The sequence below is a fragment of the Rhinoderma darwinii genome, chromosome 1 (genome assembly GCF_050947455.1).
Source record: "Rhinoderma darwinii isolate aRhiDar2 chromosome 1, aRhiDar2.hap1, whole genome shotgun sequence".
NCBI lineage: Eukaryota > Metazoa > Chordata > Amphibia > Anura > Rhinodermatidae > Rhinoderma > Rhinoderma darwinii.
Genome location: NC_134687.1, coordinates 373,699,586 through 373,724,437, shown reverse-complemented (window position 1 = coordinate 373,724,437; position 24,852 = coordinate 373,699,586). Strand labels below are relative to the sequence as shown.

At 43.2% G+C, this 24,852-nt stretch overlaps 1 protein-coding gene across 3 annotated transcripts in view; it reads left to right on the top strand.

Moving 5' to 3' along the window:
* Positions 1–24,514, top strand: part of TRPM3 (transient receptor potential cation channel subfamily M member 3) — a 480,072-nt gene extending 455,558 nt beyond the window's left edge. For all 3 annotated transcript variants that reach the window (XM_075828007.1, XM_075827994.1, XM_075827999.1), the window contains 4 exons: positions 1,386–1,536; positions 8,452–8,651; positions 12,828–12,960; positions 21,203–24,514. In XM_075828007.1, coding sequence (XP_075684122.1) covers positions 1,386–1,536; positions 8,452–8,651; positions 12,828–12,960; positions 21,203–22,631 — 1,913 coding nt within the window. In that variant the 3' untranslated portion in view covers positions 22,632–24,514. The remainder of the gene's footprint in view (positions 1–1,385; positions 1,537–8,451; positions 8,652–12,827; positions 12,961–21,202) is intronic.
* The last annotated feature ends 338 nt before the right edge of the window (positions 24,515–24,852 follow it).

Sequence of the window (24,852 nt, the reverse complement as noted above, 5' to 3'; positions counted from 1 at the left end):
CGGTGCTCGGAGGCAGCCGGAGCAGCTGATCAGTGCGGGGTCCGGGTGTCAGACCTGTACCGATCATACACTGATGACCTATACGGTTGATAGGTTATCAGTTGTCTGGTAATGGACAACCCCTTTAACATACAGTTGATTTCTTCCTCTCTCCCCTGCCAACATTATCTATGGCCCTGTGTTATAGGAAGACCATAACAGTGATGGGGCGTGAAAATATTGCTTCATCCAATGCCTCTTAAAGTCAGTCTTGGAAGAGATATTCGATCACACGATAAGGTGACTACAGATTTGTCCACCCCTACCGTTGCTTGAATTTGGTTAAGGACTCCAACTTTTCATGAAACAAATTCAATATTGCGACATGCTAGTAAAACCCTTGACAGACTGCAATTCGCATTACAACTACTGGGTGGCCACACATAGACATACTTAGCATACACAAGTCGTGACAGAGTATCGTGAAATCCTGTTTTGTTTTTTTTTCAAAGCTGGTATTCTCACGTCACACATTTCAGAATATGTTGAGACATGCGGAAATGTAAGGAAGGGCACATCTGAATGTAACATGACTTAGGGACATTATGCAGGGGTGCAGCTAGGGTGATGCCGATGCTTGGTGCCAGGGAAGGGAGGGGGTATTTAGATACAGGGCCAGGGCAGTGAACTAAATTCCTGTAACAAAAAGCCTAGCTACGACTCTGCATGATGTCACCATGTATAAAATGTTATTGCGGCCTAGTCATAACACAGGCCCATGAGTAATCACCGGTGAAGAGAGAGGAAAAATTCAAACAGGAAGAACACTACCCACTATATATTTATTATTTTTCACAAGTTTCTTCACTTTCTTTAAAAGCCACGGACCCCTTTAAGTAAAAATACCGTCTAGCATGTGCACCGTTAAACAGACAATATGGCACAGAACAGTGCTTACCTCTGGAAATACATCCAATTTCAAATATCTTACACTCTGTACTGACATATTGTACATGTTTGTGGCAATTGAGAAATATTGCAATGTACTCTCTCATGCTAGATCAGGTGTAGGTAGGCAGGGATATTTATTGATGTGGAGATGGAAACGTATTGCTGTCTGCTGGAGAAATACCATTTATTTTAGATTTTCCCATGAGATGTCTGTCATAGTGAAAACTGATTTTGTTCATATAAGTCACTGCCTCTCATACATTCCATTCAGGAGTTGGCGATCTATAGAGTCATATCGGAGTCTGAGCTGTAAATAAAGGTGACTGGTGCATGAATAAAGCATGTAAGCCTTGCTATCAGTTTGGGACTTCATTCCTAAGAAAATGTTCTTTCGTCTGATTGGACAACACACTATAAATCTAATAAGACTGACTTTCTGATATAATTTCTTTTAGCTCCCTGCGGATATAATGAGACTCGAGAAGATGGGAAAATAGTTCAGCTTCCTCCATGCAAGATAGGAGCATGGATCGTCCCTGCAATCATGGCATGTTACCTATTAGTGGCAAATATTCTCCTAGTAAACCTTCTCATAGCGGTATTCAAGTAAGTCAGTAATACTATTAATATTATACTTTACCTTAAACTCTACTTTTGTACAAGAAATTATAACATTTCAGCATTTAAAGCTACATAAAATGTTGAGTAACTTTCGAAATATTTTTCTTGTGTGGTTTTTCCATTGTGTTTGTATAATGCTAAATTTAGAATTCTTCTCGCTCCCTTTTGCCAGAGAGAAGAGTATGATGGGAGCTCATATCACAGTTACATTGTTAGATCTAAGCTCTTAGTTCATATGTCTGACAGCAATGAAGAACTTTAAAAACAGAATGGAGAAAACAACATGAGATAAGGATTATAGTCATCATGTATTGTATTAGAAATGGAAATTCACATTATTCACAATATTAAAGGGGCATTCCAAGAATCAATATTTATCACCTATCCGCAGGATATTTGATCGCTGGGGGCCGGTCATAAGAACGGGAGTCCCGAGTCCCCCTTCCTCCTCACTGCACCACCTACCCACACACGTAGTGAGGAGGAGCTTCAATGGACGAGCATGCGCCCTATCGCTCCATTCAATGTCTATGGGGCTAACGAAAACAGCTGAGAACTGTACTCGACTGTCTCCGTCAGTCCCATAGACTTTGTGGTTCAACTTGGCCCTGGAAATATGACGGTTTACCTCTATGAATATATGCCTATTTTGCACACTTAAAGGAATTTTTAAATTTTAGATTTTACATTGCGCAAGATTTAGAATCTGTCATGATCTCGGGGGATGTGTACCCACTAGGCCGCTCCGCTGTAGCAAAGAGGCAGCTGGCCAAGTCCCAGTCTATGCAAAAGTCTATACAAGTTCGTAGCACAAGGGTACCTGAGATAGTCCAGATGGTGGCAGGGGCTCTGGTACGGATGGGGCTAGATGTGGCAGGTTGTGCCAGACGTGGCGGATGGTATCAGGAGTGGCAGATGACACCAGACGTGTTGTATACCAGCAGGTGTGGCAGGTTGCGCCAGACGTTACGGTTGATACCAGGGATGACAGATGACACCAGACGTGGTGTATACCAGCATGCGTGGTAGGTTGCGCCAGACGTGGCGGATGATACCCGGGGTGGTCTATAACTGCAGGCGGCACACCACGACTCCAATACTAAACAGGCTCGGAAACAAAATACAGCACGGGATACAGGATACAGGCAGCAGGGCACGGGAACACTAGGAGCAGGATAATACTAAGGACCATTTGCAATATGAACATGGGAAAACTATAACAACACTCAGGCAAGTGGAGGGCAGGGTCCTTTTTTTTATAGTCCAGGGTGGTCTGAAATAATGAATTAATTAATTGCATATGTGCGTGCTGGCCCTTTAAGGCCGGGAACCAGCACGTGTGCGCCCCCTCGCGGACATTGCAGGATGCGCTGATGTCTCTGGGGAAGGAGACATCGGCCACAGGAAGGAAGTCTGCGGTCTGCAGGTAAGGGGAGGCTGCGGTACGTGACCGCGACCATTAGAGCACACCCCTTACGCCCCCTCTTCCTGGATCCAGGGGGAGAGGATTTTTTTTTACGAGGGTAGGGGCATTAAGGTTTTCCTCTGGCTCCTAGGCCCTCTCCTCTTCAGGACCAAACCCTCTCCAGTCCACCAAATAGAAAGTCCTTCCTCCTACCCTCTTGCAGTCCAGGATCTCCTTCACCTCAAACATATGAACCGCTGTGAGCAACTGCAGGACTAGGAGTCTTACTCTAGCGGTTCAGAACCACAGGTTTCAGGAGGGACACATTAGTTGGGGATTCTAGGGGTAGAAGGCAGCCGGAGATTATAGGAGACAGGGTTTATCTGTTGTAGGATCTCAAATGGTCCGAGGAACCTGGGGTCAAATTTGTATGAGGGAAACTTCAAACAGATGTTTCTTGAGGAAAGCCAGACCTTGGCTCCAGGAGAGAACTGAGGAGGAATTTTCCTTCTTTTATCGGCATGCTTTTTTATGCGGTCCACTGCCTGGAGGATTGCAGACTTAGTTTGCTGCCAGATGTGAATAAAAGTCCCAAATGAAGAATTCGCTGCTGGTACTTGAGTCGTGGCTGCCACAGGAAGAGGAACTCATGAATGTTGACTGTACACAATGTAGAAAGGAGATGAGGCAGTAGACTCACTTGTGTGATTGTTGTATGAGAATTCTACCCAAGGCAGAAGTTGCACCCAATTGTCGTGTTTTGGTGGAAATTAAATGACTGAGATAGTTCTCCCAAATTTGATTGGTCCTCTCCACTTGACCATTGGACTGTGGGTGATAGGCAGAAGAGAAGTGCAGTTTTACATCTAACAGGTTGCACAGGGTACCCCAGAATTCAGATGTGAACTGTACACCCCGGTCCGAAACAATATGCAGAGGAAGTCTGTGTAGCCGGAAGATGCGCAAAATAAGCAAAGTTGCCAGGGGAGGAGCAGACGGGAGGCCAGTCAGTGGAATAAAATGTGCCATTTTATAGAAACAATCCACTACTACGTAGATCGTAGTACATCGCGCTGAGGGGGGAAGGTCAGTGATAAAGTCCATAGCTATATGCTGCCAAGGGGCATCAGGAACAGGCAGGGGTAGTAGCAGGCCAGCAGGTTTGGAACGGGTAGATTTGTTTGAGGCACAGTTCATACATGAAGAGAGGAAGTCCGCAGAGTGGGCCACCAATAGTGACTGGCTATCAAGTCCTGTGTTTTACAGACCCCAGAGTGCCCAGCTAGTTTAGAGTTGTGTCCCAAGCGGAGAATTCTCGTCCTGTCAGCAAGATAGACAAAAGTCTTTCCAGGAGGAATGTCTCTAATTTGCAGAGGGTTAGCAGCAATTATCCTAGAAGGATCTATGATTTATTGAGGAGTCTCCTCAGAGTCATTGGTTTAGAAGGAGCGAGACAGGGAGTCAGCCTTCACATTCTTGTCTGCAGGACGGAAGTGAAGCAAAAACTGAAATCGGGCGAAGAACATGACCATCTGGCTTGGCGTGGATTTAACCACTGACCCAACTGTAGGTATGTGAGGTTTTTGTGGTCTGTATAGATGGTAATAGGATGGATAGCACCCTCCTGCAAGTGACTACACTCCTCTGAGGCCAACTTGACGGCCAGCAATTCCCAATCCCCGATAGAATAGTTGCGTTCTGCTAGGGAGAATAGTTTTGAGACGAAGCCTCAAGCCACCATCTTGCCTTTAGAGTTCTTTTGGCATAGTAATGCTCCCGCACCTACGGAAGAGGCGTCCACCTCCAGAAAGAATTGCCGAGAAGCATTAGGGTGTTGGAGAACAGATGCTGAGGTGAAAGCGCTCTTGAGATCAGTAAACGCTGATTCCGCCAAACCTTGGCATTCACCCCCTTTTTGGTGAGGGCCGAGATTGGAACAGTCAGAAAATTAGAAGTTCGGGATGAATTGTCGATAGAAGTTTGCAAATCCCAGGAATCGTTGTATGGAACGAAGACCCTTTGGTCATGGCCACCTTCTCTGGATCCATCTTGAGAACACGGTCAGAAACGATGTAGCCCAGGAAGGGCAAAGAGTTCTTCTCGAACACACATTTCTCGAATTTAGCATATAGGCGATTCCCCCTTAACCACGAGAGAACTTGGCGAACATTCTTCCGATGTGTCATCAAATCAGGTGAGTAAATCAGGATGTCTTCCAGATAGACCACCACACAGACATACAGTAGGTCACGAAAAATGTCATTTACAAACTCCTGGAACACAGCTGGAGAGTTACATAGTCCAAAGGGCATCACAAGGTATTCATAATGGCCGTCTCGAGTGTTAAATGCGGTTTTCCACTCGTCACCTTTGCGGATACGAATCAAGTTATAAGCTCCGTGTACATCCAGCATTGTGAACACATTGGCCCCATGAATTCTATCAAAAAGTTCTGAGATAAGCAGTAGGGGATACTTATTCTTGACCGCAATTTGATTCAGACCCTGGTAGTCGATACATGGACGAAGAGATTCTTCCTTTTTCTTCATGAAGAAGAATCCAACTCCTGCCGGAGAGGATGACTTCCGGATGAACCCTCTCTCGAGGTTCTCCTTAATATAAGCAGACATAGCTAGGGTCTCTGGCAGGGAGAGAGGATAAACTCGACCTCGAGGTGGCGAGGCATCAGGAAGTAATTCAACAGGGCAATCGTAGATGCAATGGGGAGGAAGAGTCTCTGCCTCCTTCTTACTGAAGACGTCCGTAATACTGGCATAATGTGATGGTAGATCGGAGAGTGAGGCAGTGGAGGCAAAACAGGACAAACCTGTGGCAGGCAACGCCTAAAGCATCTGGGTCCCCATTGGAGAAACTCTTCAAAACTCCAGTCGAGAACCGAGCATGTAGGCAAAGCCAAGGCAGGCCCAGCAGGACAGGGTTGATAGCTTTAGGTAGAACAAGGAATGTAATCTGTTCTGATTTGCTCTGATTTGCAGTGTCAGTGGTTTAGTGACAAATACGATAAGATCAGGCAAAGGTAGTCCATTCACAGAGGCAACCGCCTGAGGTCTCTCCAGAAGAACTGTGGGTAGATGTAGGCATTCCACTAGATCCTGCTGAATAAAGTTTGCAGCTGCTCCAGATTTCAGATAGGCTGAGGAGGAGCGTGATATCTCACCAGAGATGATGGTCACAGGAATGGATAATTTGGGAGAGACTTTAACGCTTGATGTCGTCCCACCTAGGGTTGCCTATCCAACCAACCCTAAGTGCTGGAGTTTCCCAGGTTTTTGTAAGCATTGAAGCCCGAAATGGCCTTTAAGGCCTCAATCAAGACACAGACCTGAAGAGCGTCTGCGCTGTTTCTCCTGCTCGGACAGCTTGATTCTGTCTACCTGCATAGGTTCCTCAGGTAGGACTACAGGAGGAGGCAATAGTGGTCTCTGGAACAAGAGTGCCAGTCTGTGGAAACGTCTCTCCCGCCGAACCTCCTGAGCACGTTCCTGGATTCTCATGTCGACCCGAGTACCCAACAGGATGAGAGCTGCTAGCTCGTCCGTGATGTGCGAGGACAGTCCCTGCCAAAAGGTCGCCACCAACGCCTCATTGTTCCGTGCCAACTCTGCTGCAAGTGTACGGAAGGAGATAGCATACAATCCTACCGTGGACTCTCCTTGCTTAAGTGTTAGCAGAGTGGCCGCTGCAGAGGATGTTCGACCCGGCTCCGCGAACATGGTACGAAATGTCTGTAGGAATAAAGCTAGGTCTGAGAATTCAGGTCCTTGTCGTTCCAAGAAGGGATTCGCCCATGCCAGGGCCTTGCCAGCGAGAAGGGAAATGATGAACGCTACCTTGGCCTCAACAGATGAGCTCGTAGCCTAAAATGAATGATACATTGGTTGAGGAAACCTCTACAGGCTCTAGGGTCACCGTCATATCGAGGAGGAAGAGGCAACGAAACTGTGGTTTCGGAACAGACAGGAGGAGTGACGGGCAGTGGGACGGCAGCAGCATCCGGAAGACGACAAGGAGGTTCATCCAGTCGGGTGATGATGGAGTTTAGAGCCACGAGGAGTTGAGCCTGGCGTGCACGTAGGTCACGCATATCTGTTTAAAGAGGCTCTGTCACCAGATTCTCAAACCCCTATCTCGTATTGCAGCAGATCGGCGCTGCAATGTAGATTACAGTAACGTTTTTTTTTTCAAAAACGAGCATTTTTGGCCAAGTTATGACCATTTTTATATTTATGCAAATGAGCCTTTCTTAAGTACAACTGGGCGTGTTTAAAGTTATGTCCAAGTGGGCGTGTATTGTGTGTGTGTACATCTGGGCGTTTTTACTTGTTTTACTAGCTGGGCGTTGTGAATAGAAGTGTATGATGCTGACGAATCAGCATCATCCACTTCTCTTCGTTACCACCCAGCTTCTGGCAGTGCACAGACACACAGCATGTTCTCGCGAGATCACGCTGTGGCGTCACTTCCTGCCCCAGGTCCTGCATCGTGTCAGACGAGCGGGGACACATCGGCACCAGGCGACAGAGGCTACAGTTGATTCTGCAGCAGCATCGGCGTATGCAGGTAAGTCGATGTAGCCTCTGTCGCCTGGTGCCGATGTGTCCTCGCTCGTCCGACACGATGCAGGACCTGGGGCAGGAAGTGACGTCACAGCGTGATCTCTCGAGAACACGCTGTGTGTCTGTGAACTGCCAGAAGCTGGGTGTTAACGAAGAGAAGTGGATGATGCTGATTCGTCAGCGTCATACACTTCTATTCACAACGCCCAGCTAGTAAAACAAGTAAAAACGCCCAGATGTACACACACAATACACGCCCACTTGGACATAACTTTAAACACGCCCAGTTGTACTTAAGAAAGGCTCATTTGCATAAATATAAAAATGGTCATAACTTGACCAAAAATGCTCGTTTTTGAAAAAAAAAACGTTACTGTAATCTACATTGCAGCGCCGATCTGCTGCAATACGAGATAGGGGTTTGAGAATCTGGTGACAGAGCCTCTTTAAATCACTTGAACTGCGGTCTCGGATTGGCCAGCGGGTTCCATGTCCTGAGCGTACTGTCAGTATCTCAAGTTAATTGGACCCACTAGGCCGCTCCGCTGTAGCGGAGAGGCAACTGGCCAAGTCACAGTCTATGCAAAAGTTGCCTGTTGACTGAGCAAATCAGTCAACAGGCAAAGGCCTCAATCAAATAGTCTATGGGCTCATACTGTACCTTTGGGGGCCTTTTGAACATATATGGAGGCATATGAAGTTTGTTTTTTCCATGGATTTTGTTAGAAACCGCAAGAAAAAAATTGTGGCATGTTCCATTACTTGTCTTATGGAGGTATTCTCCCCCAGAATCAGTGACTCCTGGAGTTCTTTTAGGATTTGCCAGAGTAAACACGTGAATGGGTTGTATGTGGATGTGCATTATTTTTCTTGTGGTTACAATACATTTCTAAATTTGTCTCTTGTGTTTCTTTTCAGTAACACATTCTTTGAAGTTAAGTCCATCTCAAACCAAGTTTGGAAATTCCAGCGATACCAGCTTATAATGACATTTCATGAAAGGCCCGTCTTGCCACCTCCTTTAATTATTTTTAGCCATTTTACTATGATTTGCAAACACCTTTGTTGTCGCTGGAGAAAACATGAAAGTGACCAAGATGAAAGAGACTATGGATTAAGTAAGATTTGCACTATATATACCACATACAGACATTTAATGTTACCATCATAACAATAATAAGGGAAAACATTCAAAAATTTGGATTTTAAGTTTTCAGAAAATATTATGCCTATTTTATAGATATTTTTTTATAGAAATTGTAAATATCCATTAATTTCAGCATATTTAAGAATTGCAGGTAATGCAGCTCATTTATATTTTTAGTAAGAATACCTCTGAACCTTAAACTCTACTGGGCATTTACCAAATCATATATACGCAATGGTGGCCTATGGCACCTGATTTCTAATTAATTCATCACTTACCATATTCTAAGGCCCTGTTCATATCTGCGTTAGCTTCCACATCTGGTTTAGCTATTGTTTCTGGTATTTTTGGCGGAGCCTCCGACACAGATGTGAACAGGCCCTAACTGTTGTAAAGGTAAAAGTACACTTCAGCAACCCTTCATCATTTGACTTATCTTTATTCATTTTATTTTTAAAGGATATCCACAGGGAATGACAGTCACACTCACCTATTCATGTTACATTACTTCACACTCATGATTTCCTATAGTAAAGACTTGCAACTTGGCAAAGCTTCAGCATCCTACATACGTTTTACGTTGAGGCTTTCCATTGTGCCCAGCTAGATACTATTATTTTATTTTGCAACATGCAGTGGCACAAAACAATATTGTTTAATAGTGATGACATGAAAACTTTGCCCGTGATGAATTGCTATATAGCCTACAGCTTACCTACAAAGCAATAATATAATGCAATGACTGTCAATACATAATGATTATAAATGTTATAGTTTAAAGGGTACATGTAAAAAGGTATTCCCAGAATTGATATTTGCGGAATCGGTGATAAGGGATTGGATGATAGATGATAATAGACTTTCTGTTTACAGTGGTTCTCCGCCAATTTTGCTGTGGCCCATCCACACAGTGACGTGTGATCCATAATGCTGTTACATGACCACGGGGGAATAACTATATTACAACTTTTCAAAGTGTGGGAGCTTCGAGGGATTTTTTTATATTTGGAAAACCCAATTTAAATGTTTTGTGATCTATGATGTCAGCACATGCCCACATATACAGTGAAGGAAATAAGTATTTGATCCCTTGCTGATTTTGTAAGTTTGCCCACTGTCAAAGACATGAACAGTCTAGAATTTTTAGGCTAGGTTAAATTTACCAGTGAGAGATAGATTATATATGAAAAAAAAAAAGAAAATCACATAGTCAAAATTATATATATTTATTTGCATTGTGCACAGAGAAATAAGTATTTGATCCCCTACCAACCATTAAGAGTTCAGCCTCCTCCAAACCAGTTACACGCTCCAAATCAACTTGGTGCCTGCATTAAAGACAGCTGTCTTAAATGGTCACCTGTATACAAGACTCCTGTCCACAGACTCAATTAATCAGTCTGACTCTAACCTCTACAACATGGGCAAGACCAAAGAGCTTTCTAAGGATGTCAGGGACAAGATCATAGACCTGCACAAGGCTGGAATGGGCTACAAAACCATAAGTAAGACGCTGGGTGAGAAGGAGACAACTGTTGGTGCAATAGTAAGAAAATGGAAGACATACAAAATGACTGTCAATCGACATCGATCTGGGGCTCCATGCAAAATCTCACCTCGTGGGGTATCCTTGATCCTGAGGAAGGTGAGAGCTCAGCCGAAAACTACACGGGGGGAACTTGTTAATGATCTCAAGGCAGCTGGGACCACAGTCACCAAGAAAACCATTGGTAACACATTACGCTGTAATGGATTAAAATCCTGCAGTGCCCGCAAGGTCCCCCTGCTCAAGAAGGCACATGTACAGGCCCGTCTGAAGTTTGCAAATGAACATCTGGATAATTCTGAGAGTGATTGGGAGAAGGTGCTGTGGTCAGATGAGACTAAAATTGAGCTCTTTGGCATTAACTCAACTCGCCGTGTTTGGAGGAAGAGAAATGCTGCCTATGACCCAAAGAACACCGAACCCACTGTCAAGCATGGAGGTGGAAACATTATGTTTTGGGGGTGTTTCTCTGCTAAGGGCACAGGACTACTTCACCGCATCAATGGGAGAATGGATGGAGCCATGTACCGTCAAATCTTCAGTGACAACCTCCTTCCCAGCACCAGGACATTAAAAATGGCTCGTGGCTGGGTCTTCAAGCACGACAATGACCCGAAACATACAGCCAAGGCAACAAAGGAGTGGCTCAAAAAGAAGCACATTAAGGTCATGGAGTGGCCTAGCCAGTCTCCAGACCTTAATCCCATCAAAAATTTATGGAGGGAGCTGAAGATCCGAGGTGCCAAGCGACAGCCTCGAAATCGTAATGATTTACAGATGATCTGCAAAGAGGAGTGGGCCAAAATTCCATATAACATATGTGCAAACCTCATCATCAACTATAAAAAACGTCTGACTGCTGTGCTTGCCAACAAGGGTTTTGCCACCAAGTATTAAGTCTTGTTTGCCAAAGGGATCAAATACTTATTTCTCTGTGCACAATGCAAATAAATATATATAATTTTGACAATGTGATTTTCTTTTTTTTTTTATATATATAATCTATCTCTCACTGGTAAAATTAACCTAGCCTAAAAATTCTAGACTGTTCATGTCTTTGACAGTGGGCAAACTTACAAAATCAGCAAGGGATCAAATACTTATTTGCTTCACTGTATGCGTCATAAACTGTAAAAGCCCATATGCGAGACATGTTAAAGAGGCTCTGTCACCACATTATAAGTGGCCTATCTCCTACATAAGGAGATGGGCGCTGTAATGTAGGTGACAGTAATGCTTTTTATTTAAAAAAACGATCTTTTTTCACAACGTTAGGAGCGATTTTGGTTTATGCTAATGAGCTTTCTTAATGCCCAAGTGGGCGTATTTTTACTTTCGACCAAGTAGGCGTTGTACAGAGGAGTGCATGACGCTGACCAATCGGCATCATGCACTCCTCTCCATTAATTGACACTGCACTAGCGATATAGTTATATCACTATGTGCAGCTACATACACAAACCCTAACATTACTACAGTGTCCTGATAATGAATACACATGACCATCCAGCCTGGACGTGATGTGTACTCACAATCCTGACACTTCTGAATCTTTTTTTGTGAGATTCCGGCAAGTGAAACCAAATCTCGTTTAGCTCCGTAATCTCGCGATATTTGGTTTCACTTGCCGGAATCTCACAAAAAAAGATTCAGAAGTGTCAGGATTCCCCTCTATAAGCCAGAGCAAAGAGCCACCTCTCATTTGAATAGCCAGCATGAAATAATACTACATTTCCAGATGCTACTGTGAAAGTTTTTGGCCAGCTGTAGCTTCTGAAGTCAGTCTGGCGGTGATAAGCTCATTCCGGGGTTCGCTTTAGTATAAAAAGGGGTTGTTATGCAGAGAGAACCCCTTCAAAGGGGTTTCCAGGAATTTTCATTGACTTCCCTTCTACTGATCGGTGGGAGTCCCAGGGGTTAGACAAGTTTATATGCTTTCCTTCAGACAATAAAAATCAATAAAAAAGTCTTGGAAAGCCTTATGGAAAACTTTACTTTGCAAAGATCTGATTTGCAATTCGCATATTATGCTATAAATGGTTGTACGGTGTTTAGACACAGATCTTTTAATAGGATGCGAACAATTCCTTTATAACATTAATTGCAGTATGATGTTGGTTACAGTCCCGTCGTGCAATGTGACAAATTCTAGAATTAATAGAGACAAATCAAATTGCACACAAAATGGTAGTGTGTGAATTCACTGAGATAAGATGTGTCATTTTAAAGGCAAAATAAGCACATATTGAATAATAAAAGTAAATACTGCATGGACTGGCCGTTGAGTGTCATCCGCATTTGCGGACCGTGCTCACAGTAATAAATATAGGGGCACGGTCCGTAAATGCGAAAAATAGGACATGTTTCATTTCTACGACCCATACACAAATCCGTAAATATACGGGAAAGTGTTCGTGGCCGACAGAAATTAATGTGTCAGTATTTTATCTGTCATTACAGATCCGTAATTTCGGATAAAAACTACAAATGTGTGCATGGAGCCTAAATCAATGATATATACGGTTGTAAAAGAATGAACTCTTTACGAAAAAGTTTCTAAAAAATTCACAATGAGCATTGTCTGTGCTCTCTCCTAAACAGAATTATTTATAACAGAGGACGAACTGAAGAAAGTGCACGATTTTGAAGAACAGTGCATAGAGGAGTATTTTAGAGAAAAAGATGACCGATTTAACTCTTCCAATGATGAAAGAATTCGAGTTACCGCAGAAAGGTAAGAATATTTGTAACTAATCAGATTTACCTTAGTTTGTCACATTTCTTACTACTGTCTGACGACCAATTTTGTATTACAGAAATAATCAATATTTGTTTATAGTTATAATGATCAGATCCATTCATTCTGATGTTTATCTGACCGCATCTAAGTATGTAAATAATGTTTGGACTCCATTGTGAGCGATTATTATTGTTTTGATTCCTGGTGAATTTAAACCTCTGCTCGTTCTGACCTTAAGAGTCCAGTGGGCGGTCCTACTCAATGATTGACAGTCTTCCCTGTATGAGTGTGAATGCAGAGATAGATGTCAATCACTCATTAGGACCGCCCACTGGACTCCTAAGCCCAGAATGAGCAGAAGTTTAAATTAATACATTACAAGTTATACTGAATCTTTTGCTACAAAAATATATATCAACCTGTTCACCTAACCCTGCACTATAACATTCTGCCCGCAGAAATGTCTGCACTTTCAGTGTAACAGGTTCCCTTTAAGATTTTTTAACGATTGTGAGTCTTGAATTAGCATCTGCAACGTTTCAATGTATAGAGACTGAAGGAGAAAACTTTACGTAATTGAAATTATTTTACTGTATCTACAAATATTTAAGTGAAATTATTGTCTACATCTAAATTTATTTGTAAAAAATATCTGATTGGTAGCACAGACTGAGATAGGAAATGGCCTGGCAATTCAGGTTTGAGTTGCACCGCCAAGTAATTTGAGACAGACGACTAGTTCTTTAAAGTAAACTGCCTAGCGGCTGTAGGCTACAGCCTCTTAAATGGGATTGTCAGAAAGTATATCCCTGGCAATCAGTGTGATTGATTATTCAGGTCTAACTTATATGACATAACAATCCGATGGGTCATTAAAATCAAATCATTGCGGGTGTCCTTTCCTTCACAGGTTCACATAAGTCTCACTTATTTTAATAGAGAGCGACCATGCTTTTGTACCTACCTGTCCTCTAAAAATGTGGACAGGGCTGGGGCTGATACATCCTAATTTTTTTGACCCTTAGAAGATACCAGATTGACATTTTATAAAAGTGGGAATACGTTATAAAAAGATGGGGAAATTGCTACCGCAATCATTTGATTAAGAATCTGTTCTCCTACTTAACAAAATGCACCAAAAGTCATATCTTGGCTTTTAAGTCTACTTCTATAGCATTTGCAAACAAAATACAATGACACATTATAACATAAGCATCAAAGTATCTTATAATGCTTTGGTAGCAAAAAGCTAATTGAATAACAATTGAACTTTCAAAGTATTAATCATGTATAATCTCTCTATCGTTAGCTGAAATGAATGTCCAACGCTGTGCAACAAAACTTTAATAAATATCCAATCCTACATACCGGTACCTTTACATAAGTGTATTGTAAGAAAATTATTATTTAAAGGCTATGTGCACTTTTGCACAGATTTTTTTTTATTGTTTCCTAAATGCAAAATTAAGCAACTTTTTAAATAACCACTAACATATGTAAAAATTATTTTGTTCATGTCAAAGTTGTCCATAGCCTTCAAAGCATAGTCAGTAAACTAGTATGGTTTTGTTAACTAATATAACAAACTCCATTGCTTGCTTGAATCCCCCAATATAATCTCTCCCCAGTTAGTTGTTTAGATTTAAAAAAATATACGTCCATCAAGTTCACCCTTTCTCAGACCTAGCTGTTTGATCCAGAAAAAAAGGCAAATAAACCAAGTGTAAAGGATCTGCCAGATACAGCTTCTGTGTCGACGCCCGTGGTTAATCAGTCTGCACCTGCTCCTAAGTCTGATAGAGTGACTCGATCTGCTACCACTCAGGCTGGTAGGCTCAGGAGTGTGAGAACCTATCACAGCCTGGCCAGACGGTTCTAGCTCCCGCCCTCGGTCTATTTATACCTTCATTTCCTGCTTGTCTCTGCCTGTGATTCTTCCCTGTTTCCTGGCTCTGCTGCTCCTGCTATTATTATTGACCATGCTTCATTTTGACCCTAGCTTTACTGACTACGCTCCTGCTCTGCGTTTGGTACCTCGTACACTCCTGGTTTGACTCGGCTCGTTCACTACTCTTGTTGCTCACGGTCTTGCCGTGGGCAACTGCCCCATTTCCCTTAGCTTCTGTGTACCCTTGTCTGTTTGTCTGTCGTGCACATATTGAGCGTAGGGACCGTCGCTCAGTTGTACGCCGTCGCCTAGGACGGGCCGTGCAAGTAGGCAGGGACTGAGTGGCGGGTACATTAGGGCTCAGCTGTCTTCTCCCTACCCCGTCATTACATAATCACAGGCCTATATACCTTTTCTACCCTGGTCCCTGACACTACTATGGACCCCCTTGAGACCCTGGCTCAGCAAATGCAGGGCCTCTCCCTACAGGTCCAAGCCCTGGCTCAGAGGGGCAACCAGCGTGATGCTACCCTGGTAGTGCCCCCCACCTCACCTCTTGAACCCCACCTCAAGTTGCCTGACCGGTTCTCAGTGGACCGGAAGACTTTTTTCTCCTTTCGGGTGAGTTGTAGGCTCTATTTCCATCTGGGGGGGCTATCGCCATTTTAATATTCATCGACGGCCTGGTATCTCTCTTCACTCGTGTGGGACTGTACTAGCCTACGGCAGTCTGCAGCTGCCGAGTCAGCCTCTCTCACTGTGTTCAGCGACGTGCTGGATACACTTGCAAAATCCTCTATGACACACACTAGCCGTCCTTTGAAAACAATTTTAACCCTTACTTGTTGTTTGTCTCTATTTTGATACATTAATAAAAGTTATATTTTAACTGACATTATATTCGATGGTGGTTGGGAAATTGGGACCTTTTGTGCCTAGGCAAATTATCTTTCATTTTTAATATATCCCTGCCAACCACTAGGGGTCTCCTCTTTATCTTTCTATTTCCGTCTAAGGCCCCACTCCTCAGGTTCTGAGAGCCAGCGAGTGGGTATAATTATGTCCCGGCTCCAGGACGGGCCCCAAGAATGGGCCTTCTCCTTGGCTCCTGACGCCCCTGAACTTTCCTCTGTTGATCTTTTTTTTCTGCTCTCTATATGACGAGGCTGACAAGACTGCCTTTGCCGAGAGTCAGCTGGTGACCTTACGTCAGAGTAAGAGACCCGTTGAGGAGTACTGTTCTGACTTTAGGAAGTGGTGTGTAGCTTCTCGGTGGAATGACCCTGCCTTGAGGTGCCAGTTTAGATTGGCTCTGTCGAACGCCCTGAAAGACCTGTTAGTTAGTTATCCCTCTTCTAACTCTCTAGAACAGGTTATGGTTTTAGCGGTATGACTTGACCGACGTCTCAGGGAACGACGACTTGAACGTTTTTGTGCTTTCTCCTCTGGCTCCCCCATGATGGCTCCCGAGGTTCCGTTGCTTCGTTCTTGCACGGAAAAATTGGATGAACCAATGCAACTCGGGGCCTCCGTGTCTCCCCAACAACGTAGAGAGCTCCGCAGGAAGAATGGTCTCTGCTTCTACTGTGGGGATGACAAGCATCAAGTGAACAACTGTCCTAGGCGTAAGAATAAGCAGCCGGAAGAACTTCAGCGCCTAAGTGACCATCGGCGAGGTCACTTGGGCGCACAGGTATTTCCCTTAAATATGAAACCTAATAAGATCTTGCTTCCCTTTCAGGTCTCTTTTGAGGGTAGGTCTGCCACCGGCAGTGCCTTCGTGGATTCAGGGTCTTCTGCTAATATTATGTCTGTGGAATTTGCTATGTCTCTAGCTATGCCATTGATTGAATTGCCTAAACCTGTCCCGGTAGTGGGTATCGACTCCACTCCACTTGCTAATGGTTATTTTACGCAGCATACCCCTGTTTTTGAACTCCTTGTTGGCTCCATGCATTTGGAGCAGTGCTCTGTACTGGTGATGCAGGGATTATCGTCCGATTTGGTTTTAGGCCTTCCCTGGTTGCAGATGCATAATCCCACGTTTAACTGGAATACTGGGGATCTTACCAAATGGGGTAATGAATGCATGACATCATGTTTTTCTGTTAATTTTATTTCTCTCCCTGAGGAGGTGAACAGTCTACCTGAGTTTATTCAGGACTCCGCTGATGTTTTTTCTAAAAAGGCCTCCGAAGTGTTACCTCCCCATAGAGAATACGATTGCGCTATCGATTTGGTACCAGGAGCTAAGCTCCCTAAGGGTAGGATATTTAAACTCTCTTGTCCCGAACGTGAAGCCATGAGAGAGTATATCCAGGAATGCCTGGCCAAGGGTTACATTCGCCCCTCTACTTCTCCGGCAGGTGCTGCTTCTTCTTCGTAGGGAAGAAGGATGGTGGTCTTAGGCCGTGCATCGATTACCGAAATTTGAATAAGGTCACTGTAAGGAACCAGTATCCCCTTCCTTTGATTCCTGATCTCTTCAATCAGGTTCAGAGGAACCAATGATTCTCAAAGTTTGATCTTCGGGGGGGGGCTTATAACCTTATCCGCATCAAAGAGGGGGATGAGTGGAAGACTGCGTTTAACACGCCTGAAGGTCATTTCGAATACCTCGTCATGCCCTTTGGGTTGTGTAATGCTCCTGCGGTCTTCCAGAATTTCATAAATGAGATTTTAAGAGACTACCTGGGAGTATTTCTTGTAGTGTACCTTGATGACATACTTGTGTTTTCCAAGGACTGGTCCTCCCACATTGAGCATGTCAGGAAGGTGCTCCAGGCCCTTCGGGAAAACAAACTCTTTGATAAAACCGAAAAATGTGTGTTTCGGGTGCAGGAGATACCATTTTTGGGTCAAATCCTCACTCCAAGGCCTCCCTGAAGGCGTTACAGTGCTTCCTGGGGTTTGCTAATTATTACAGGAGATTTATTACTAACTTCTCGGTCATCGCTAAGCCTCTTACGGATCTTACTCGCAAAGGTGCTTATCTCCTTCACTGGCCGCCAGAGGCGGTCCAGGCATTTGAGGTCCTTAAGAAGTGCTTTATCTCGGCCCCAGTGCTGATTCGGCCTAACCAAATGGAGCCATTCATCGTGGAGGTTGACGCCTCCGAGGTGGGAGTGGGTGCTGTCTTGTCCTAGGGTACCAGGTCCCTCACCCATCTCCGTCCCTGTGCCTACTTCTCCAGGAAGTTCTCGCCCACTGAGAGTAACTATGACATTGGCAACCGCGAACTCTTAGCCATTAAATCGTCATTTGAAGAGTGGTGCCACTTCCTGGAGGGGGATAGGCACCAGGTAACGGTCCTTACCGACCACAAGAATTTGGTTTTCCTAGAATCTGCACGGAGGCTAAACCCAAGACAAGCTCGATGGGCATTGTTTTTTACTAGATTCAACTTTTTGGTCACCTATAGGGCTGGGTCTAAAAATATTAAAGCTGATGCACTGTCTCGTAGTTTCATGGCCAGCCCTCCTTCGGAGGAAGATCCTGCTTGTGTTTTGCCCCCAGGTGTAATAATTTCCTCTGTTGATTCTGACCTAGTCTCCGAAATTGCGGCTGATCAAGGTTCAGCTCCCGGGAACCTTCCTGAGAACAAGCTGTTTGTTCCCCTGCAATTCCGGCTAAGGGTACTCAGGGAAAATCATGACTCTGCACTATCTGGCCATCCAGGCATCCTGGGTACCAAGCACCTCATTACCAGAAACTATTGGTGGCCTGGGTTGCCTAAAGACGTTAAGGCCTACGTCGCCGCTTGTGAAATTTGTGCTAGGTCCAAGACTCCCAGGTCCCAACCAGCGGGCTTACTATTTTCTTTGCCCATTCCCCAGAGACCTTGGACCCATATCTCCATGGATTTTATCACCGATTTGCTTCCATCTCAAGGCAAGTCGGTGGTGTGGGTTGTAGTAGACCGCTTCAGTAAGATGTGCCACTTTGTGTCCCTCAAGAAACTACCCAATGCTAAGATGTTAGCTACCTTGTTTGTCAAACACATCCTGCATCTCCATGGGGTTCCTGTGAATATAGTTTCTGACAGAGGGGTACAATTTGTTTCATTGTTTTGGAGAGCTTTCTGTAAAAAGTTGGAGATTTATCTATCCTTCTCCTCGGCCTTCCATCCTGAAACTAATGGCCAAACTGAGAGGACTAATCAGTCTCTAGAACAATATTTAAGGTGTTTTATCTCTGACTGTCAATATGATTGGGTCTCCTTCATTTCCCTCGCCGAATTTTCCCTTAATAACAGGGTCAGTAACTCGCCAGGGATCTCCCTCTTTTTCTGTAATTTTGGGTTTAATCCACGGTTCTCCTCCGTTTCACCTGGTGGTTCCAACAATCCAGAGGTAGATGTCGTTCATCGGGAACTGTGCACAGTCTGGGCCCAGGTTCAGAAGAACCTAGAGGCATCCCAGAGCATACAAAAGACTCAGGCAGATAGAAGACGTTCTGCTAACCCCTTGTTTGTGGTCGGGGATCTGGTGTGGCTGTCTTCAAAAAATTTGCGCATTAAAGTCCCGTCCAAATAATTTGCTCCCCGGTATATAGGGCCGTACAAGGTCATTGAGGTCCTTAACCCTGTCTCCTTCCGACTGGAGTTACCCCCGTCTTTTCGAATACACGACGTGTTTCATGCCTCCCTCCTGAAACGCTGCTCCCCGTCCTTGGCTACCTAGAGGAAACCTCCGATCCCTGTTTTCACCCCTGAAGGGGTAGAATTCGAGGTGGCCAAGATTGTGGACAGTAGGATGGTCCAAGGCTCCCTCCAGTACCTGGTCCATTGGAGAGAATACGGGCCTGAGGAGAGGACATGGGTACCCACCCGGGATGTTCACACTGGGGTATTGCCAGGTCCACCTAGAAAGGGTCCAGTGGCCCCTCATAAAAGGGGGGGGTACTGTAAAGGATCTGCCAGACACAGCTTCTGTGTCGACGCCCATGGTTAATCAGTCTGCACCCGCTCCTAAGTCTGATAGAGTGACTCGATCTGCTACCATTCAAGCTGGTAGGCTCAGGAGTGGGAGAACCTATCATAGCCTGGCCAGACGGTTCTAGCTCCCGCCCTCGGTCTATTTATACCTTCATTTCCTACTTGTCTCTGCCTGTGATTCTTTCCCGTTTCCTGGCTCTGCTGCTCCTGCTATCATTATTGACCTTGCTTCATTTTGACCCTGGCTTTACTGACTACGCTCCTGCTCTGCGTTTGGTACCTCGTACACTCCTGGTTTGACTCGGCTCGTTCACTACTCTTGTTGCTCATGGTCTTGCCGTGGGCAACTGCCCCATTTCACTTAGCTTCTGTGTACCCTTGTCTGTTTGTCTGTCGTGCACATATTGAGCGTAGGGACCGTCGCCCAGTTGTACGCCGTCACCTAGGACGGGCCGTGCAAGTAGGCAGGGACTGAGTGGCGGGTAGATTAGGGCTTACCTGTCTTCTCCCTACCCCATCATTACACCAAGGGCAATTGTAACAAACTTTACAAAGGAAAAAAAAAATCAAGGGCAATAACATACATTATCTGTATCTGATTCACACTGCCCTCCCCTACTTATAAATGATAACTCTCAATACCCTAAGTTATGGGGAAAATTGTCCATCCCTGTTTTAAAATCTGATATGCTTTTCATTATACTATTACCATTACTATATATTTTATTTGGGCATTTTAGATTTTGACTACTCTTACTGTGAAATGAAATATATTGATAATGGGAGGTCCTTTCCTCTGCCTGTAAATGATGTATAGATGGCTGCTATTTATTTCACCAGGGTAGATGCTTGGCTAGGGTAGGGTTACATATATAAAAAGCCTAATATTAAAAAGTTTACGTTTTAGGTTTGGAGGCTGCCAAATTAAATGTTTGCCTCAAATAAAGGAAAGCCTAGCTATTCCTCTGCATAATCCGACCTAATATACATGCACCTACTTCTCTACACAATTTTTAATAATAAGCAATATATTTATTTAGATGCTGTTTCTAGAATTCTCTTACTGACTGACAGTAGATGGTGGGCAAACATTATAAAACCAAGAGTTGCAATTAGAGTGATACGTTGAATTTGAACAATGTAAGAATTGTATGGTAATGCATTTTCTTCACGGCAAAATAATACTGAGGACAGATGTTATCTATTTAATAAAAGTGGAATCCTTATTTACATTTTCTGCATGAATAGGTGCATTATTTGATGGCAGGAATTTAGGATTTAGAAAGTCTGATACATGATCTCTGTGAAACACTCTTTCAGTAAAATAGTTTAGATAGTAAAATGTATGTTGTTGATGTTATATTTCATGTATATCACTCCGACTTAGTCTATAATTTTACTTTGCTTCTCAGAGTGGAAAATATGGCCATGCGCCTTGAGGAAGTCAATGAACGGGAGCATTTCATGAAGGCATCCCTTCAAACGGTGGATATAAGACTTGCTCAGCTTGAAGAGATGCTGGGAAGAATGGCTACAGCCATGGAAAAGCTTGCTGGAGTTGAAAGAGTAGAGACAACTAAAGCAAGATCTAGAACTTCCTCGGATTGTACTGATGCTGCCTATATTATAAGGCAGAGCAGTTTTAACAGCCAAGAAGGGAACACTTACAAGTTACACGATATCACAGACCCGGTTGGAGAAGAGCAATTGTCTCCTACATCACCATCCCTTATGCCTCGAATGAGAAGTCAATCGTTTTATGCAACAAACTCGAAGGAAAAAAGTGGGTTGGAAAAATTTGAAGGTTTTTTTAAAGAGAGGACATTAAGTCTGCAAAGAGCTATAAGCTCACACTCTATATCAAAAGATATAAAGCCTCCTCCTTCCCCACTTAATTCATTGTCAGTAGCTCCAGACTCTAGAAGGCCTTCTTCCTGCATAGATATTTATGTTTCAGCTATGGATGAGGCACAGTTTGGCATGGACTGCAGAGAAAGCTCTATGAATGCTGGCTGTGGCGATCACTCTGCTGACGCAGCTGGGCCAAGTCGAGGCTGTAGTTCCTTTTCCCATTGTGGAAGTAGTTGCAGTCGCAATCCTAGTTACGAGGAAGGAACAACAATGGACACAAGTGGGTGTCTTCCAGAACACACAAGTACGCTAAGTGGCCCAAATCCCTGGGATTTAGACCCTCCTATGTACCATACATTAGAGCGTTCAAAAAGCAGTCGTTTACTTGCCACGGCTCCTTTTGTTTTAGAAGAGACTCCTATAGTAAAATCGCAAAGCTTTATGTTTTCTCCATCTAAAAGCTATTATAGTAATCTTTGTGTACCTGTAAAGTCTGCAGAATACACAAGTATTACAGACTGTATTGATACCAGGTGTGTAAATAACACTCCGCAGGCCACTGCAGAGAGGTCAACATCTCCAGGATGTGTCAGAGAAAAAGTAGAAGATATTAGCGGTTGTCATCCAGAAAGAGAAGCCGAGCTTAGTCATCCGAGCTCAGATAACGAAGATCCTGATACAGAGGGAAAAAGCAAATGTTTACCTTCTCATGAAAGTTCCACTTCAAAAACTTTCTTGAATAACTTATCATTCCCAAAAATAGAAAGGGCAAATAGTTATTCTGCAGAGGAGCCCAATGTGTTGTACCAACACGCAAAGAAGAGTTATTCAATAAGTGATAAACTTGATAGGCAGCGTAACACTACAAGCCTTAGAAATCCATTCCAAAGGAGTAAGTCATCAAGGCCCGAAAGTCGAGGTGACACCTTATCCATGAGAAGACTCTCAAGAACATCAGCCTTCCGTAGTTTTGAAAGCAAGAATAGTTAGATCTAAAACTGTTTTCTTTGGATAAGTAAATGTTTAGCAGTTTCCCAACCCTCCACATTTTTATCACAATACTGTGACCTCACAATGTGGAACATGGACAGAAACCACCACCTACCACTTGCCAAGCAATCACTTTGTTTAACCTGGCAGGAAAACAGCTTCTGATTTTTAGTAGAACGCATTCATTTGTTAGGATTGGGACAGGATAATATGGTCCATTTGCATTTCATGTCATTCAGATGTATTAAGCCTTTTTCCAAGGTTTTTGTTATACTAAATTGAAATGTTGAGTTCAGTAAATGAGCTTTCCCTGATTTTATGGGAGGCGTTTAGTAATTTGCACGCCGCAGAGGGACCATCCTATTGGAGCACACACTGTATAAAATGTACTTGATATCTCTCGTGTTTACTTTTTGTTAAGAAGCCTCTCTTGTCCTGTTCAATGTATTCCACAACAGGAGCTCTCAGGTCTGAATCTTCCTCTGCCAATAACGCTGTTGTTCATGACCGAAGAACAAACATGACAACATAATTGTGGCATGATTACCGGCCTGTCTGTTCTGTATTAGCTTCCAGTGCCACATGACAGTGCGTCTTTTTTTTTTTTGTTTAACTAAAGGAAAATATGCCTTTTGTATCACAAACAACTAATTAAATAGTATACTATAAAATATATATCCAAATAAAGTTTTTGTGTTTCATGGGCATTCTAGCACGGTCAAGCAAGCTCAGGATGAATGTAATTTCATGGTGTAATGTAATATATTTTTTTACAATGTGTTGTCAATACAGTTGCCTCAGTAAACGCATGCTAAAAAAGCAGTGATGATATGATGATATATGTTTGTATGAGGAGTATGGTATGCTAACCTTCACTGTTTTGTTTAAGTGGTTTGCGTTTTCCTATGGTAGGTTCTGTATTTTGCGATCACTGCCAGATTATATCATTGTTAAGGTGCCGACACAAAAAAAGACAATGAAAAGAATACTTGTGGTTACTTTTAATTTCAATTGGACAATTTCTTTCATTTTTACTATAATGCACTGTAGTTGACATTGATCAATGTAAATACCTTTTTTTATTTTTTATGTAACTTATCCAGTGTAAAGTCATGGGGCAGACGAATGATTCTTTCTGGACACATCACATCACACATAAATGAGAATCTTTTAGTTTTCCTAACACTGAAGTATCATAAATATATAATAGGTCGATAGTACAGGCATGAATTTTGTACTTTTTGAAAAGAGCTGTATATCCTATCAGAGTTTGTGGTTGAGGTTGTGTGTGGTATTCTAGCTCAGCTCCATTGGCTTCAAAGTAGCTAAGTTCAAATATCAGACACAACTTGTGGACAAGTGTGGTATTTTTTTCTGGAAAAAAGTAGCTATACTTGAGGTTTACTTTAGAGTGTGCGTACATAAAATACAAGTTTTGTTTGTACACACCAGTTTTAAATGTTTTTAGACATTATCTCCAACTGAAAGCACCTAAATATAGAAGTCTCCTGAAGATGTCAGGTTTTTCTGTATTCTAAGAGAGTCGATCTTATATAGTCAACATATCAATATAATACATACATTTTATGGTAAAAATTTTAGAAATTTTTACTTTTCCAGAACTCTTCAATTGTTGGGCAATCCAAAGTCTTAGAGAATCATTTGGATCAATTGAAAACTGGGCATGACAAGATTTTACTTTTACTGGGAGAGAAATGGGGGCTATTTGATTTGGTCGTAGCTTAGGTTTTTTCAAATTCCAGGGGTATAGTACTCAAATTGAGGGTGTCTTCGAATCTGTGTTGTCCATCAGATAGAAGGAAGATAAAAGGTTCTGCATGGGGTCCTCAGTTGGTCTAGTTTTGTGTGGTAGAGATGCAATGTTAGCAAACACGGGGGGGGGGGGACAGGATGAGGGGCATGGAAAGGCGGTGGGGAGGGCAAACAAGCAACAGGCCTTTCTGTTCTGGTTGGCATTACTCAGCACCATAAGGATATAGGAGTATTTTAATTCCATGCTATGGGCCCCCTTTCATCTGCCCCCTTTCCCTGCTATTTTGGAAAAGCTATGCATAACAAGTGCTCTAATCTAAGTAAATTCGTAAATTGCACTAACCAGATTTTTGCTGACATGTTCACAAATGTCCTAGAAATGAGTCAGAAAAAATTGATACGGCTGTCAGTTTCTTTTTGAGCAGCTATTTGCCAGAAAATGTATATT